The sequence below is a fragment of the Oxyura jamaicensis genome, chromosome 26 (assembly GCF_011077185.1).
Source record: "Oxyura jamaicensis isolate SHBP4307 breed ruddy duck chromosome 26, BPBGC_Ojam_1.0, whole genome shotgun sequence".
NCBI classification, from domain to species: domain Eukaryota; kingdom Metazoa; phylum Chordata; class Aves; order Anseriformes; family Anatidae; genus Oxyura; species Oxyura jamaicensis.
The window spans coordinates 3,498,028-3,516,743 of record NC_048918.1 but is presented as its reverse complement, the minus strand read 5'-3'; the positions used below and the strand labels follow the sequence as shown (position 1 = coordinate 3,516,743).

Genomic DNA, 18,716 nt, shown 5'->3' with positions numbered 1-18,716 from the left:
GGGCGTCGCAGCGGGTTGTCAAATACACACACACACACGTTGTTGTCCAAACAAAGTATTTACAACAAATTCAACAAGCGATTTTCCTCTGCCAGCAGCAAATGCCTGAGGGCCCCTACAGCTTCACAAATCATAGCACGAAGAGCCTAACGTTCCTCTAAAATTTAAGAAAATAATTCAAAATAGATCTGCTAGGGGAAAACGATCACTGGCGGCAGGGCACGCAAGGCAGCCGAGTCTCAGCTATCCTCCGCAGGGTCAGTGCCCACCACCAAGTGCAACGCTGACGGCACGCCAACATTTGCTGTAGCAGGCAGCAGAGCCAGCAGCTCAGGGGGAGCAATTTTTAAAACCAAGAGGCACTTAAACCAACCCTTAATTGACCCAGTTCCTGCAGAAGAGTCCCGACTACTCGCCCTGGAGTCCTGCTGTCGCCAGCAAAAAGCACCAACCAAAGCTTGCGGGACTTTGGTACAGCACAAGAGAAGGGAATGGGGGCAGCGTAGCCGTATCACAGAGCTGCTGCTTTGCACACCATTTTATCATCCCTGATAATTGAAAGTAAGGCTGGATGGGCTGACCCCCCCCCCCCTCCTGGCAGCACGTTTGGTCCAAAACGCTAGAATAGTGATTCTGCTCCCTCCCACCCCTACAGCTTCATCATCTGAAAAGAGTACAGTCAAAACAATGGCATACACAAATAAAAGTCAAGAGTTGACATAGTAACTCCAGGATTTGGGTATCAACTGTCCGAGAAATCAGAACACCGAAGCTTCACAATGCGCCCACCATCGAGTTGTGCCAAGGGGGGAGGAAGGAAGAAGCTCTACGTTTAAGCCTTCAGAGCATCGCTCAATCAGTAGATCAATTGACAGCCACCACAGCGTGCCGATGGACATCTTTCCGTGCCAAAAGAAAGAAGTGCTTTGTCCTCTTGATAGCAAAGGTAGCCACCTAGAGTTACAGAACGGGTGCACAAGGCCTTAACTCTGACCAGCAGGGAAACTTAGGGCAACGGAGTGCAGATCCTGCCAATTTCTACCAGTTCAAACTGTGCTTTAAGTCTCATTGCAAAGCCTCGGTTAGAAAAAGGATCACCTCGGGGTATCCAACAAGAAGAACAGATTTAATTTTTTTTTTTTTAAATATACTATAGGACTATGCGGTTCAACTATCAATCATCTTTGAAAGTTCAAGGAGGAGGTCATCCTCATCCTTCCCAGCGTCCAATTCCAGCTCAGCTTCCAGTCTGCCTCCTGAAATTTCCCAAAGTAAATTCTCAAAATCCTCTTCCACAGATAAGGTGGCGTTTCCTGTGGAACTTTGCCGGCGAGTCCTCACTTCTCCTAGCTGGGAAGCCGAAGTGGAGCTAGAGAACTCCGTATGCTCCAGAGATCTTGCCTGGCCTCCTAGACAGGTTTCAGGTCTTGGGAGAACAAGGAAGAGAACAGTCAGTGTACGCCATTTAACAGGAAATCCCTCTTCTACAAACCGGCTCTAAAGACTGTAGCCAACCCCTCCTACACTTCAATCTTACACAGGGATTGTTACTCAATTAACCCATTTAGAGCCCAACGTATCAGCAGGTACGTTGTTCGGTTTGGGGGGTTGTCTGTGAAGCCAGAGCACCTGGAGGTGAGGTGGCATCCTTGAGGACCAAAAGGCCGAGGACACTGCTCATCATTTATCACTTCACGAGGAAGTAGAACTTCACCTCATCCTCATTTAGGTATTCAGACAACCCAAGAAGTCACTGGAAAGCTGTACCAACTTGCCGCACTTAAAGTCGGTCAGTCTAATTAAGCATTCCTGCTAGCTGCTAGAAAGTGATTTCACCTGACTTATTCCTCTGGTGGATTTTGGCTTTAGTTATCTCAGAACCCTAATTTTTTCCCAAATGTGACAGAACTTGTTTCACTGGGGGTATACAGCGGTTAAGAAAAAGAACAAGTTGTGGTCATCACCTGTTTGGGGGATTTTCTGGTCTGGTTGCTGGAACATGCTCCGCCACGGCTGGAACAGCCTAGAAAGCAGCAAAACAGTATTTATGACACATGAGTAAAAGATTCCTTAATAGCTTTTAACAGGAAATCCCTCTTCTACAAAAGAAGGAGAAGAAGAAGAGAGAAGCGCTGCTTCTCTCTGGCATTGCGCAGCCTTAGCCAAAATACAAAACCAAGGTGCTCCTGAAGACAGTTAACATTCACTGGGAGGTTACTAATGATCTCGTGTCTTTTAAGAACACAGCATTCATGGACAAAATCCTCCGCACCAGAGCGATCACAGCATCCCCGAGTACCAAGGAAATAGTGCCATTGATCTAATCAATGTAAAAGGGGACTACGGGCATTTGGTAGGCAGCTACCGGATTTAAAAGGGAACAGAAGGCCTGTAGAACATTTGAGTTTCCCATCTTCTCTCCTAGAGGAGGGTATAAATTTTACAGTGGATCAATTTCTGCATTAGCCCATCCTTACCATTGCTGCTCTTTTGGCTGGAGGTCCCATCATGTCAGGGTCAAAAGCAGTCAGTGGTTTTACTGCTGCTACAGCAGATGGATAATTTCCAGGTGCTTTACGCTTCAGCGCCTTCTTCTTGGGTGATGCGACTTTACCCTCTGAAGGCTTCGCACACACGGTACTGTTGGCTAGAGCAAAAGGAAGAGAGAACCGATACAGTCTTGCTTTGCCTCAAGAAATTGTATTAATCATTTCCACAATCCTGCTACATAGTGAAATATATTTGGCCAGCAGAATCACACTGCCATTGCCTGGATTCTCAGCAATATTTTGCACACAGTGAACTGTCTACCAACTCAGACAGAGCAATCCTAAGTGCAAGCAATACTCTAAGACATTGTACGAAGTCTAATAAGATTCACAAAATATGGACAGCTTTTCTATTTAAAGTCTTGCTCCCTCTAGGAAAGGAAAGGAAAAAGCAGCAATTATAGTACGACTAAGTGTATGCAATTGTTGTACCAGCTTCCTCTCCCCTGCAGTGATGTCCCACAAAATTTATTAAGTTGTTCTACAAAGTCCAAACTTGTAGTATCATTTTCTAGCCTCCCACTCCTGACCTAACATCTGGCTGGCAGGAGAAGAAATGAACTAAGGAAAATACGCACTTCGCTTTGTAGCATTAAGTGACGAAATGCACCCAGCCAGAGTTACAACACGAGAATTGTCATCTTCTGCCTGTATTTCAGAAGGCAACCTAAGTAACTCTAACCTTCAACACTTACTTTTAGCTTCTTGCTCCTGAAGTTGAGCTGCCTCTGTCCCTGCTGGTACAGGAGCAGAGAAGCCAGCCGTAGATGGGACATCAGCTGCCTCTTTCCGTAGCTTCTCTTGCTGTTCCCTCCGTTGCCGCTCCTCACACAGTCTCTCGTCAATGCTTTTAACTTGAAATTTAGCATGACTTCCGCTCTGTTGAGGGGGCTAGAAAGGAAGAAAAGTAGTGCATGAATAGGACAAAAATAAATAAATAAATAAATCGGTGGAGATTTCTTAAGCAAATCTGATCAGCAATCCCTCCAAAATGGTCTCGATGTGGAACAGCATATTAAGATCCTTCAGGTTACTGGCATTTTTTTCCATAAATTCATTTTGCCTGTAACAAGACCCATGCTTTACCATGGAAACACCGTTTCACATACCTGCAATTCCCCACATGGCAAGCTTCGTTAAGCAGCTAGTGTTTTGCTGTACATCTATTACATTCTTTCTAAGCAGCAGAAAGTCATACAAGCTCCCCTCTACGGTATCCACTGACAGACTGATTTCCTTGAACACAAAACTCTGGCCTTTTCTATTCAATCACTTCCCTCAGGATTTTTCCAACATCCTTCATGTCTGACAGACTAAGTCAGTAAGAACAAAAAGAATTCCCTCCACGTTAACTGTGTGGATTCCAACTGGTGCTAATGGGATTTCTTATTCGCTGCGGTATAAACAGGCTGATTCTGTTTGAGCATTACAGTGTTGTCTGGAAGTGCTATTGGCGATAGGATTTAGACTGCACTGCAGCTCCTAGCAGACGCTGAAAGGTTAAGAACACACTCAAGAGGGTGGCACACGGTGAGTCACAAAACTTGTCAGAATTTATCAGAAATTGTACGAATGTATGCGTGTCTTCACAAAGGCCTCACCTGTACGTCAGGTACGGAGTAAGGTTTAGGGAAAGGCCGGTTCAATTCCACTATCTTCTTTTCTTCCTTATCAGGTGCTTTAAAACAAGCCAAAAAGTTTTGTCAGCGGCAGAAAGAAAGAAAGCTGGGTACTTTTTTCTTGCGCGTTTATTTCATAGCGTCCCATGAGACGGAGAAAGGCTACAACGTGCAATCCATGCAGCATTTAAGCCCTCCTCATCTCCATCACACAATCACGTTTTACAAGGTTTATATAATCTTAACGAGACCTCTGATCCTCTGTCATTTGACAGAAACTGCCCCCCACATTAAGATGTAGATGCATGCTTTAAAAACGCATACACGCGTTAAGCAACACGTGCTCAAGAGGAAGGTGAATTTGAACTCCATACCATAAACAGATGGCAGAAAAATACAGAATACCAAAATTAGACTAAAAAGCCCCTCAATGAGTTAATTTTCTAGTGGGAAATACAGAATACCATCATGTAATTAGTGAAAACAGACACGGTTGCATATCCTGGCCCTTCCTTGCCTTTGAACTTTGTAGCCTTAAACTCTTTTATCCTCTGCATAGAAGGAAAAAGCAAAGCAGATCCTGAGCAAACTGAACTTGCTCAATATGGGAAGCACCTCACTGAGGCAGGTATTAAAGCATCTTATTACCTGTCAGCTTTGTGATCTGTAACGACTTCTGCCCTGCTGGGGCAGGTCCAGGTTGTGCTGGGGGAGCTGGCGTATTTCGTGCACTCTCCTGCATCCGCAGAGCTTTCTCACGCTTTATTTCTTCCAATGTTTTAACGTGCACTTCTCCTTCCAGCTTGACTTTAACTGCCGGCTCCTTTGACACACACAGCTTCCTGGGCTCACCCTGAATTTTGATCTTAGTATGGGACTCTCCCGCCCTTTTATTCTCTTCTACCAAGCGATTGTTCTTTTTTTCAGCCAGGGCTTCAGAGAACGTCTTGATGCGCAGTGCAGGAGCAGGTCTCGCCCCTGCGCTGGGATCTTCGGTTTTACCGTGCCCTTCAGCCTGGGCTTTCGCTTGAGTTTCTTGTCTTTGAAGCGCTCTCTCTCGGCGGATTTCCTCCAATGTTTTTACATGGATTTCTCCCTTGGGCTTAGCAGCCTTCCCTGTATCATCAAGAAATGAGGAGAAGCACCAACATTTAAAGAGAGTCCAATAATACTTTAAGTCTCCAAAATCTGTCACTACAGTTACTAAGGAAAACTAATCTTGAGCATTCCCAGTAACACATCTTAGGACAATAACCTAAACATTCTCCTCCTCCTCTGAGCCACTTGTTGTATTTTGAAGACCAGCCCTATCCAGAGAGAATTGCTACACAGAAATGCTACTTTACTTTATTACTTTTTCAGACTGCATTTCAAATTCCTGCTCCTGGCAGTGGTTCTATTCTACCTGCATATGAGGGTTCACAAAAGCAGCATAAAACCTTGACGAGGCACAAGTGGAAAATAAACACACACCAAGAGCCAGATTTCTGATAGTGGCTGTCAGAAGAGCTTCAGCACTCAAACAAGAGGAATCAGTTCTTTGTTTTCATTTAAATTAATTTTTAGGGCTGTATGAAAATGGTCTGAGTTCATGGAAAGGAAGAAGGAGAAAGCATATTTAGTATCTAGTTACCTGTTGTCTGCTCAGAGGGTAATCCGAGTCTCTCCTTCAGAGACTTGGGAACTTGAACTGCAAAACAGAAAAAGAACAAATTAGGGAGGCTGCATAAATATCAACTTTGTGTTCACACTAGAAAACAAGACAGGAAAGGTAACTTTGAATCCCAGTGATTAAGACCACAGCCAACATGCAAAAAAGAAACATCACAGGAAAAGGACAAACAGAAAGCCTAAATACAAAACCCGGGAATCAAATCCAGATGCCTGTTTAGTAGCTTTACCTTTCTTAGGTGCTTTGTCCGCATTTCCTGGAACCTCCACCTTCTTTCCCAGCCTTTCAGCAAGGCTGCGCTTTGCCGGAAGGGTGCTTACCTCAGCTTCAGACAGAAAACAAGGAATATTTTAAGAACACTTCTTTGGAGGAAGATTTGAGAACAGTCAACCACAAGCTTCTATTTTTCAAGCATATTTTCATAAAATTGCCTTTCAGCTGCTGATTTTTTTTTTTTTTTTTGCTGTTTCTGCCATCAACACAGATCTCCACTGCAATGCATTTTCCTCTCATACATCAAAAATACTCTTTAATGCAGTTACATATAGAATATGGCACCTAAATAACAGTTCATAAAATGTTCTTACTCATGGAGGCTTTCCGTTTTCCTTGGTTCTCATCCAGATCAAGTTGAGCCACAGGATCTTCCCCTAAAACAAAAGTAAAATTTTTCTATTTCACAGAAACCAGTAGCCAATAGAAATATTATCCTGTTAGCCCATGTCCAAAAAAAACCAGTAAGACACTGTTTTGACAGCTAAACCACACAAACTCATATTTCAACTATAATTAACTTAGAAAAAAGTAGTAGTAGTCTCAGCGCTTGCTTCAAATTCCAGCTGAGATGGTAGAAAATGAATCTGAGTCTGCTTGACAGCTATACTTTGTGCAGAACAAAGCTGCATAAGCAAGCAGAACATTATTAGGTACAAATGCTGAGAAATATACCTTCCTAAGGTGAATGTCTACGAGTAAAAGTACTTCTACACTTTTTTTCCCTTTAAAAGGGATTTGCACAGCTCTAAACAATACAATCTATACAGACTCTTATCACACTACTGCCACACCTGCCGCCATCAGCCTCTTTAATGCTTCAGAAATTGCTTCTTACATAGCAGGCTTTTACAGCCCTTTCTTCTCGTTACTCTCCTGTTCTTCAGTTATCCCCCTATTGCATACTGACACTTGTTTCTCTCTCCTACTACTGCACTTAACCTGAGCACCAAAACTTTCAGCATAAAAGCACGTTTTGAACAGAAGAAGGCAGCACCAGCAGGCTAACGTGGGTGAATTGTCTTAGTTATTGCTTAACCTTCCAGTTTAGGAGTAAGGAAATGAAAACAAAAGCATTCATTACTACCTTGCTTTGTAGACAGTGTCACAGTTCGAACCACTGTCCGTGCATTTTCCTTTTCCGGAGCAGGAAAAATCATAGAATCGACAGGGGGAAGAGAAGACCTTGAAGGAACTTCTGTTCAGAGCAAGCAAAACATAAGGAAGTTTACCAAACATAAAAAAACTATCACAAAGAACAAAAAACTTTAATTATTCACTACTGTCAAACATACAGTGACGAGAGCACGTAAATAAGAGAGGTGACTAATTTGCCTCTGGTTGCCCTTGGAATTCCCATCTAGAATACCAGCTGGGTGAGAAACAGGTTGCTCGATGCCCCCAGCTAAAAATGGAAGTCTGTCCTTCAAGCAGCTCCCAGTCACCATCACCTGCCATGAACAGGATAAGGAAGTAGGGAATATTAACTCACCACTGTCTTTCTTAGTTTTGTCCTTCATCTTCTGCAATTTTATTTCTTCAAGTGTTTTTATTTTAAAATTCAGATCGCCCTCTGGAAACACAAAACGTTTAATGAGACTAAGGCTTCGAGGCACTCACTGAGGACCACAGATCCTCAGGCTTCTTAGTGCTCAGGATCTTTCAGAAGTATTTAGAATAAACCCTGTCAACACTCCTCACAAGTGAAAGAACCACAGAACCAATGGCATCTTGCCCCCCCTTTCATCCTTCAGGGTAAAAATTGTAGTTTTAATTATAATCCGTTTACATGATATTAGACCCCTCTGTCGTTAAATATGGCTTTCAACGGTGGTTGCAAGGCTGCACGTGCAGCCATCTGAACTCCATGCTGTGGCCCCGTTTTGTTCCCCAAAAGCAAAGAAAAGGAGTTCACCTTAGTGACCCAATGGGCATATGATGGTATTAGGTAGAAATGAGATCATGGAAATAACCGAGTCCATTCAGCACCCCTACATTCTGTTGTGTTTTTACACCACATTGCTTTTGAGTTAATTGTCAAGTTCTCCTTCTGTTTTATCCTACTACAGGTGCTGGAATACCTTCTTTAGCAGTAGTAGCACTGCCTTTCCGAGAGGAAATCACCCGTAAGCCATTATGGCCTTCTGTTGCTGGTTGCTGGGCAGGAGTTTTAGTTTCTTCTCCTTCCTCGGAAAGCTGGTCTGAAGGGGAAAAATCTATTCAGTTATGCATAGACCAGACAGTTCATGATTACGTAGCTCATGCAATGACACTTCAGTCCATGGTTCATATTAAAAAAAACAAAGTTTTTTTAACAGCTACACTGACCTGATGAACTCAGAAGTAGACTACACTAGGACAAGACATCCAGGACTCTAGATTCTCCCTGCAGCTTTAACTACTACACAACATATTACTCTTCAGACAGCAAAAAGAAATCTCCTTCCTAGTTTCACATACAACTTTACACAACAGACCAGCTAAAGCCAAGAGTGGTTCTAAGCTTTCCTCCAACATTTCAGGTTCTGTCCACTGACTGCCAGACAAAGCCACCAGGGACCTGACCAGACTGCCTGCCCTATCGCTAGTCAGACCTCAGGTCATCTGTGATTTACACAATCATTTACAGCACAAATTCCTCCCAAGAACCAAAGATTTACACAATCATTTACAGCACAAATTCCTCCCAAGAACCAAAGATTTACACAATCATTTACAGCACAAATTCCTTCCAAGAACCAAAACATGCTCACCATCATCATCTTCATCATCATCTGCAGCATTGATTACAACTGGAGGGTGTGTAGGGCTTGGGACATTTTCAGAGTTTTCCACTTTCATCACCCCCCTTAGCTGTGGAGAGGGATTTGACTGGACAGAAAGTTTGTTTTGCTGCAGTGACATCTGAGCCACTTTCAAATCATCATCCGTGGACTCAGGTGGACTTGGCAGTGTAGCTAGAGGAAGAGGAGGGTCATCGGTAATACGGCAGTTTAAAACTTTGACCACAATGCACAAAGATGGGCGGTAAGGCAGATAATCCGCACAGACAATGAATTCAACATCTCCTTTTGCACATTCCCATCACCGTTTACACCGTGAACAATGACTTCCCTTCAAACAACACATCTCCCTACCACCCAGCAAAAGGTGAAACAACAGAAAGCAAACTGCAAGGCAAATATCACACAGAGCACAGAGAAGCTGACCATGAAAGCAGAAAACAAATACCAGCAGTACATTCGGTTTAGCTGACCGCCTATGACTGCAGACCTTTTCCTGCTCTCACGAATGAACCGTTACCTGATGTCTCCTACAGTATCAGCACCAAGGGATATTCAAAATTAATTCTTCAGTACTTAAAAGGAAAAGGACCTAAACTCACTCTTGCTTGGTGGTAAGAAGAGTCCGTCGATGTAACGACCCTTGGTGTGATGAAAGGCACAGTTTGCTTTCTGACAGCCTACTGGCTGGTTCTCCCAGTAGCAAGGGATCTCACTGCGCTTTTTCTGAAGACAGAAAGAAAGAAAAGCTCGTGATAACATGCACCTAAGGTCTGCAAAGAGCTGCACACTTCCAGATCGCGACAGCGATAGGGCTGTCGCGATACAGTGCTGAAACATCATGCCAAAGGTCAGTTTACCACTTCAGTATAGTATTCCCGGGCATATTCACTAAGTTTGCCTAAGCTGTAACCACCATGCACATTTAGTTTGTCATCATTCAGTTTGAGAAGACAGGCACTCGCAGACATCAGTTTAGGGTGGGTTAAACTAACACACCTAGGATTATAGCAGGATTATTCAGAGGGAAAAAGAACGTCTTAAATTGCCTAGGTTAACTCTATCTAGAACTACGTCTCGGAGACTTTGTTCTTCTGCACCTTTAACTTTCCCCACTGCTCACTATCCCAGGCAGCTAGAACAGCATTATTTGAAGGACTCTGGGACAGAAGACACCTGATAGATCATTATCAAACCTGCTCTCAGGAGGCTAGTACAGCCAGTTTATTACCCCCCTGCTCCAACAAGTTTTAGCAGTCTATTTAGCAGTTATTCTGCATCTGTTGAGAAAATACTGTCGGCATCTAAGAAAAAAAATCTTGCTAAGACCTACCTAAGGCATTGATTTTATTTCCCTCTACTTCCTCCCACCCCCTCTCCTAGTAACAGGAACCAGTGTAATTTTAAAGCAAATGAGTCTATCCTGCAAAAGCACAATCAGCACACCTACAGCGCTGAAAAATGCTTTTGTTGATTTATTTTGAGAACATGTCTTTAGGCACTCACGTCAATTTCCATGTGCCTGAATCGGCAGACATTTCTGAAGCAACGGCCTTCCTGCCACAGCGTGCAGACGGTCTCATTTCCCAGGGCAGCTTCGCAGTGGCGGAATGAACAGTTGTCTCCCTGTAACCAAAAGGAAACCAATAAGGAAAATACAGTACAGCCTCAAAAACGGCCACGCTACTGCCTCAGGTTGCTACCGTTGAATTCAGAATCTATCTGGTTATCGAGTTAACCAAAGACCAGCGTGCTTCCTCCTCCTAATCCACTCCTTCCTGAAAAAAAAATGGAAAAAAAAGAAAAGCAAAGGAAACCCAGCCATACCTTGGTACAGGTGGAATAGAAATAGAAGTAGCAATCATCCCCTTGTTTAGACATGCCGATGAGTTCTGTTAACAAGCTCGGGAGCTCTCTCCAAGAGCAGTCCCTGTGGAGAGAAGTCTTGACCCTTGCTTGGACTGAGTCTTCCACTGGCTTGTGATCAGTGATATCTTCTTTTTAAAAGTAACCCTAAAGAAAGAACCAACAAGTGAAAAATAATGAGTAACAAGCATTTTTCCAGCTTTCTTCTGTAAATCAGATTAGTCTCTTGAGGAGAGCAATGCCGTGAAATCGGCTGTTACATGAACTAACACAATATTAAATTATGTAAAGCTGCCAGGAGCTTTGTCAGCAAGCGTCCTCGATAATACGACTCAGAGCACTTCTGGAAGCCTGAAAATAGAGTCACTTCTTAAAAAACCACATGGTCACACATGCAAGTCAATGATCAACTGTGGCTACGAATAATTTCTACAGAACGCAGTATGACGCATTAAATAGCATGTTCCAATCACTGCGAGTTCACCTACCTGGACAACCTCAGCAAAGTTATCGATCTTCAAAGACTTCCAGTTAACTTCTCCTGTAGGCCGAACCAACACTGAATCCGTGAATTAATAATAAAGGGGTAGGAAGAATTTTCCTCCTCACTTTGCCAAGGGAACCTCTCATCCACAATTCAAACATGGGATGCGCTTTTAAACAGCTTATAACTAATGGAGGAAGCGAGTCCATTGGAATACTCTCTCAGACTGGAGACAGCCAGGGTTAGTTAGCTCTTCAAAAAAATAAAAACCAAAAAAAAAAAAACAAAAAAAAAAACACAAAACAAAAACAAAAAAACCCCAGTGCATTTAGAGATGAACTCGTGATTCAAAGTGGCTGCAAAAATGAGGCTCCATCTTCCACAGCCGGACAATTTAACTCTTTTTTTTTTTTTTTTTTTTTTTTTTTAAATTTAAAATTCAGTATGTTCCAATCTCTGGTCTTCAAGATTTCTTCACCTATTAAGAAAACACAAAAACCTTTCCCCGTCTTTATTACCTGTACAGCAAAAAACATACCAGTGCATATAAATACACAGATGTGCATACGCATACACACATATGTGCTTATACACACACGAGGAGTGAGTGATAGAAAGTTAGCGAGAGCGACAGTGAACATCAGAATTTTTGCCTTTTTGACACAGAGAGCGCGTAAAAATTCTCTCATTTGGAGGGAATTAGCTAAAAATGGAGGATCTACAAAATATTTTGATGAGTACGCCTTCGAGGCCAATGCTTTGTAACATGAGTGACTCGGGGGCCAGCACACAAATATGCATACGTATGTACATGCATACAGGATAAACATATCTATACACACAGGCGTGCACAGTATATGTTGTACGATGTCCGTATCGAGAACGACTCGTAGCCCTGATCAGACACGGAGAGTTGCAATCAATTAACAGCAGGAAGACAGCAGATCAAGGATACAGCAAGCTTTGAGAGGCAGGGGAATGCTCACTTTGCCAGTGGCATGGCTGCATGATACCAAGGATTTTGAATTAGTTTGGTTTTTTTTTGGAAGCAATTTGCTTTCTTTCTGCGCCGTAGCAAATCCCACGGGTTTGCCATCACGTGCTGCTCCCTAATCCATTTATCCATCATCATCCATTGCTGCAAGATCACGAAAGGTTAGAAAAGATGACTTAGGTCCAATTTAATAGCCAATGATTTTTCGATGACCAGAGCTGCAACAGATTTTATTTAGCCACAGTTTTTTTCTTTTTTTTTCTGATGTGAAGTCAGATAGTTTGATTTTTTTTTTTTAAGACACTAAATGTCATAAAACCTGCAACCAGACCAGATAAAGTTCAAATTAGAGTGATTCTGAATCCTCTCATTAAAATGCTGCACATTTCTGTGCAAATTATTTCTGACTCTTCTGGACAAAAGTGGATGAAATAGTTCTTACAAATTAATAATAAAAGGTTGGAACCTTTTACTCACACAAACACTAGTGAATTTTCCAGGAAATATTTTTTTGGCAGGGAATTTTCCCAAATCTAAAATAAAGAGAGGAAAAGTCGGGTTCTCATATTAGTTATTGGTTTTGACTGCTTGACAAAGGGAATAAAAACAGTAGTTAAGTGCAAGGTTTCCTCCTCTTCTGTACTGATAGGAATCATCACTTCTGACCTTTAGCACCTTCAGAAACACACAGTGCCATGCAGGCTCCTCTGCTACCTCTAAAAATCACTGGTGCTCCTTAGCAAGGAAGTTTGACTTGAAACATTTTCCAGATTTAGCTCTTTTGTCTGCCCAAGGAGCTCACCATTTTGCTTGTTGCCTTCCATTTTCCTGAACAGACCCAGAACGCTGGTCGGGATATGAATGGATCTGCTCTAAGGAATGGGAAGAAAGCAAAACCAAGGATACCTCGCAGCCCTAAATTCCCTAAAAGTAGTCTCATTTTTAAAAATGATCTGAGAAGCTTTTTTTTTTTAAAAAAAACTGATATCTGCTAACACGGCAATCCAAGTGCTGCACAGAAACCAAGTGCTAGCCAATGAAAGCCTGAATAAAAATGAGTAACTCTGGTGCACTCAGCAGGTCTGTAACACAAGTTGGAAAGATTTTCAGATTTCTTTTTTCTCCGGGGTGCTAGAAGCTTTTGAACTTTTTGTACAGAAGAATTACAGATGCACTACGGTCACAGTAGCTGGGGGTCTGGAAATACATGCTATAAGCTTCGTTTGGCTGAAGGAAGTGTCATAAACTTTGCCTTTGCTGAAGGAAGATAAATAGAACAAAGAAAACCTGTCTAGTTTGTTTTAAGGGCTTGTCTTTCTCAGCATGGAACCAACTGACCTCCCTGGTCTAACTTCCAGTTGGCTTTTCTGCCTTTGTCCTGGAGAGAAGAGCAAGAAGGGAACAAAATATTTTTGCACTCTAAAAAGGCTTTCGAGAAGGATTGTCACACCTACCTAAGGGTACTCGCTTGTTTGTTTATAAAGCACGAAGTATTTCTCTTGGACAGTCTCTGTTGCTGGCCTGTTTTGTGCCTTCCATTTATAATAAAGATATTAAAGACGCGTTTTTTTAAGGACACTGTAAGTGAACAGTCGGATGACAAGAAAGGACACCAGAAGCTCCTTGTTCCGACCCTGCGTTTTAATCACCTAGCATCACCCTGGCTCCAAAACAGCCTCTGCTGATTTATCTGCTTGTTAAAGCACCCCACAGGCTGAGTGTTGTGTGCTAGGTGTCAAATTATATTTAACAGTGCACGGGTAAACCATTCATCTTCCCACGGTCGAAGCACAGAACAACCTCTTGCTAACAGCTCATCCTTGGTGCTGTGAGAAACCTCATCACCTGCAGGAGAATCTAAAGCTACGGATTCCAAAGCAAAAGCAGAAAATGCATGACTTGTACTCCTGATATTTGAGTGAATTCTAGCTGTTAAATGCCGCCTACGTCTGCACCGAGGGCACGTTCTGAGGCTGGGGGGAAGGACACAAAATAGCCACTGACAGCAAGAGTGCAAAGATGCCAGCCAAGAAGGCAAAGGTTAAAGCTGCCTCAGCTTCCTCCTCCAGCGAGTTGGGGGGTCACCTTTCACTGTGATCTCTGAGACTCAGAGCCACGAGTTACCACAGCCGCAAGGTACAGACGCTCCTCGCTGGGCCAAGCAGCTCTCTTTGCAGACGTGCCACTTCAGGGACCTGGATTATGACAATCTCAAGATCAAATCCATCTGATCCTGAACACGCTGATTGTCCTGGTGTTCAAAGAACAATCCTGAACTGAGGCACTCATCTGATCAGACGGTGCTTCAGCACAGATTTGTCTTTAGCTCAACACATCGATATCAAGAGGAAGCAATTCTTCAAAGCAACCTCTCAAGCAGGGATCTAATAAGATGGCCAAGACGACGCGCTCAGACCTGAGCACGCCGCTCTGCAGAGAATCAGTTTCAAGCCTAAGATGTTTCACCCATCTCCCAGTCCCAGAGCGACAGCGACACCGTTACTCTCAAAGTCTTTGTGTTCTGCAAAGCCAGGAGGTGACCAATGACTCGAGTGAGCAGCCTTCCCCAGCCAAGAATGTCACAACCAGGAGACATCTGGGACCACTGGAATGAGCTGTGAATAGCCCCCGTTCTCCCTCCCAGGAAGAGCTGCTCCACCTTCTGCTGTTCTAAAGAGCCCTTAACATATAAAAGGAAGAGAGAGGTCCGCAGAGCGGCTATTTCCTGCTTCCAGAGATCCTGCGGAAGATTGTTCTTGTGCTGGAGTTCCTGAAGAATTTAACGTGCATTAGCAGAATGACAAAGTCAAGCTCTTAAGCAATTGCTAACCCACTCTCAGTGCTCTCAAGTCCCAGATCACTGTCACAAACCGTGGCAGCTGGCACCTAGCAACCCAGCACTGCACACGCAGGAGCTGGAAAGTCAAGGGTGAGGGGATTAAGGGAAAACCACACATCAGTTTATAACTTGGCTCTTGTAGGATACTTCCTACCGCAGGGAGTTTTAGCAAAGCCACTCGGAGGGACCTGCTGGTTAATTAAAACTGGACTTCTGCCGGAGCAAAGGCGGCAGCGTATCAGTAGATACCCATGGGCATCACTGTCAGTTAGCCGGTGGCAGGTTCGGGGTCCAGGTACCAATGGTTATCTGTGGTTTTCTCCACTTTCTCCAAAGCTGTGAAAAAATACTTCTTTTACAGCACTTTTACACACGTTACAGATGGGAACCAACTGCATACTGCCAGTCTGTATCAACTTCCAGTAAGACGGTGTTGGAAAAAGGTGCCTTCAGTGGTCAGTAGCACGACAGCTCCGGTGATGTGTTATTTAAGTGCACTCATATCTCAGTTGCTTCATGGCAGTATGTAGCTGAGAGAGTCCCAGTTTCCCAGGTAAGATTTAATGTTTTCTCCTACCAAGCACCAGCTCAGTATACAAAGCTCTGTAACTTAATAACACGCAAGCACGTAGATCTTAAACTGTAACTGCTTTTAAACCTATTTGCTGTTAAGAATAGAGCTCAATGCACCACCTTCACAGGGCAAAAATTCACATGGAAGAGCGGAAACAAACAGAAGTGCTTCCTGAGCTTCACTTTACCAACAGCACCGTCGGATTTAGGTCCTGCCCTGGCATCCAGGACGCATGGTCTGCGAGCGCTGCTGAGACGTGGAAGTGCCAAGGCAGGTTTCTGGCCTGCCCTGACTAAAACACCTAAAACACTTTTTTTTTTTTTAAACAAACAATACAAAGAGTGCGTCAGGTACGCTGTAATGCCAGTGTGCCAGGTCAACAGAGGATGTCTACACAACAGAGGTGTTTGTCCTAATTTCTGGCATGAAAACACTTTCACAGCATTATTTTCACGAAGAAATCCCACTTTATCTCCTCCAGTGCTCCAGGATCTGCTGCAGCTGCGCGGGTACAGACTGCATCTTTGACAAGTCTTTTCAACAGTTCTGCTTTACCTCGGCACAGTTGAGGTCACTCCTCTTCCTCTTCCAGCTGAGGAAGCAGCTCGCTGGCTCTGCCAACCGGTCGGTGCAGAAGCGAAAGCTGGGAACACAGGAGTCAAACTCTCACTGCTAACGAAGCCACTTGGGCAGAGGGTTGACACAGACCCGCCAGAGGCACATCGGATCCACTCTCCCTCCCGGCTGCGACGCTTATGAAGAGCGGCCCCAACCTGAAGCACTCACAATGCTTTGCTTGGTGATGCCACCGACGAGTCAGAGTCCCCGGGATGAGGATCTGCCTTGCCACTCTCAATGTTCTTTTGATTTTAATGTTGTTGGGTGGTTTTTTTTGAAACATATGCAGGTTGTGGTAAACCTTCAGGTAAACCACAGACCAAGAGGGAAGAAGTCCCACACAGTGGATGTCCGTGCTCTTCTTCCAGGCAACGGCGCATGCTTTAACATGCTGCGTTCAGCAAAGCTCTCCCCATTTTGCTCCGTGGCAACAGGCACGACTGCAACATAGGCAGGAATAGGCAGCACCTGCAGGTCCCAAACCCTTAACCGGTTTTTAGGTAACACCAATTTTTTTAATGTAGTGGCTTTCCCTTAACCCATAACCCTTCTTCCCTTTATTTATACCAGGTGGCTCTCCTCCATTGTTCTCTGTCATTTTCCTCCCCAGCGTCTGAGCAGGCACTGGGAATTGCTTCCGGAGGAAGGGTACTGCTGAAGCTACTACACCTACTCTACAGTACAAGAGAGTGGGTGAAAGAATACATAATTCCTTCTTTTTCCCTTTTATTTATCTTTTTTTTTTTTTTTTAAATTTCTGAAATCAACCCTGCGGCCTGGCAGCAAATACCTATGGAAGCAATGATGTGATTCTTCACCCTCGCTGTAACGTTTTACTTAACCTCATGAAGAGCCAATTTCCCCAGGAAGCGGCCATCTGAGATGGGAAGGGGCGGCAAGAGGAAGCTTTCCTTAGACTAGCTCTTCCCCCAGAACACCTCGCCACCACCACCAAATTCAATTCACCTGCTCCGCCTGATCAGTCAGACACAAATCTGACTCCAGCACACGCCACAGCGGTGGTCCCGACGTGGTTTGAGAATCACCTATCCGCAGAATATCTTGGGTTTATAAGGTTTATACACTCAAATAACGCAGGCTTTTCGAAATAAGGCCCAGAGCTCACACTGAGTGCAGCCTAACAGCACCAGAGCACCGGTAGGGTAAACATTCCGAGCCTGGCAACAGTAAGCATCCCTTCTGCACCTTCATTGTGAACATCATCAGCATAAGGAAACAGAGACCTCCTCGATCCAATTTTTAAGGAAGAAACACAAAGGTCACCCAACCGGGTTGTTTTCAGCAAGCTAAAGGAGAAATTAAGGTGACAACCGGGTGCATCCAGAGTTAGTCAGATCCTGAAGGCAGTTTCTTGGGGAAACGGAGGAGCAACGCGCCAGATGACGGCTACCTTACAGCGCACCCCTTAGAGGCACTGCTACAAAAGGAAGGCAGAAAGTTGGAACTCAAAATAACTCGCAAGGTGCCTGTTAAGGGGGAAACTTTTAATCTCCTCAGCAGAACCTCCCCCCTGAAGGCAGCCCGGGGACTCTCTGCTTCCCCAGGGAGATGGCAGGGACGGGGCAGGGCAGTGGAAGGGACGGCCAGAGGGCCGGATGGATGGCCAGACGGCCTGCCAAGGCCTGAGACAGGGCTAAGGAGCGGGAGGGAAGGGCAGGGCGAGGGGAAGGGCGGCCCTGGGCCTGACAGGGGACTTTGGGCCTAACCCCGGGCAGCAGCTCCCTCTCTCACAGGGCACAGAAGAGCTGATACGGGGGGAACACCTCAGCACTCTCCCAGCCCCCCAGCCCCCCCTGCCTCAAGGCCCCGCGGCCTCCCCCCCTCAGGGCACCCCGACCCGCAGGGCTCGGAACGCGGCCTGCTCCCCCTCAGGGCAGCGGTGGGGAGCCGGGCCGGGCAGGAGGCCTTTCCCCCGCCCCCCGGTGGTCTATGAACGGCTCTAGTTACCGGCGAGCAGGGATTTTACCGAACCCCAAGGGACCAGGGCCGCCGCCGTCCCTCCTCGTCCCGCCGGGGCCGCGGCTCGGGCCGTCGCTTTCCTTACTGCCAGCCTCAAAGATGGCGCCCAACATACGGGCACCGCCGAGCTCCCGCTGCCAAGATGGCGGCCGGCACGGCTTCACCCCCGCCCACTTCCGCCCGGCCTAGCAGGAGGCGGTGAGCGGGTAGCACCGCCCCCAGCGGGGAGAAAAGCGGCGCGGGCGGGCCCTGCAAATAAGTTGGCGGGCGGGCGGGCGGCTTCTTTTTTATCTATTTTTTTATTATTATTATTTTTTCTTCTGGAGCTGCACCGCCAGCCCCAGACAAAGCCGCTCACAGCGGGGCCAGCAGAGCAGTGCTTCCCCTTCCCTTCCCTGCCTGTGCCAAGATCGTGCCTCGCCTCTTGCCAGGAGGAGGGTGCTGACCATGATGGTGCCAGGCCTC

The 18,716-nt window shown here is 45.2% G+C and overlaps 1 protein-coding gene and 1 long non-coding RNA gene across 6 annotated transcripts; one reads left to right on the top strand and one right to left on the bottom strand.

Moving 5' to 3' along the window:
- Positions 1-42: 42 nt before the first annotated feature.
- ZC3H11A (zinc finger CCCH-type containing 11A) lies at positions 43-18,389 on the bottom strand. 5 transcript variants are annotated; one of them, XM_035346959.1, is made up of 19 exons: positions 18,240-18,389; positions 12,718-12,773; positions 11,251-11,303; positions 10,724-10,909; positions 10,403-10,522; positions 9,499-9,622; positions 8,867-9,070; positions 8,195-8,314; positions 7,606-7,686; positions 7,201-7,311; positions 6,428-6,490; positions 6,070-6,165; positions 5,802-5,858; positions 4,817-5,284; positions 4,151-4,227; positions 3,245-3,440; positions 2,478-2,647; positions 1,965-2,023; positions 43-1,426 (listed from the first exon to the last, which is right to left on the bottom strand). In XM_035346959.1, the coding sequence occupies exons 4-19, from the start codon at positions 10,775-10,777 to the stop codon at positions 1,168-1,170; spliced, it is 2,259 nt and encodes a 752-aa protein (XP_035202850.1). In that variant the 5' UTR covers positions 10,778-10,909; positions 11,251-11,303; positions 12,718-12,773; positions 18,240-18,389; the 3' UTR covers positions 43-1,167. The 5 variants fall into 5 exon arrangements, with proteins under 5 accessions (XP_035202850.1, XP_035202848.1, XP_035202847.1 ...); XM_035346957.1 differs by having other exon boundaries at positions 11,251-11,724; positions 18,240-18,388; XM_035346956.1 differs by lacking the exon at positions 18,240-18,389 and adding exons at positions 16,209-16,296; positions 17,238-18,223 and having other exon boundaries at positions 11,251-12,773.
- On the top strand, positions 3,028-16,817 carry LOC118178482. Its single transcript, XR_004756160.1, has 3 exons — positions 3,028-3,037; positions 4,793-4,796; positions 16,678-16,817. It is a non-coding gene; the product is annotated as an uncharacterized LOC118178482 (long non-coding RNA).
- Positions 18,390-18,716: the final 327 nt, after the last annotated feature.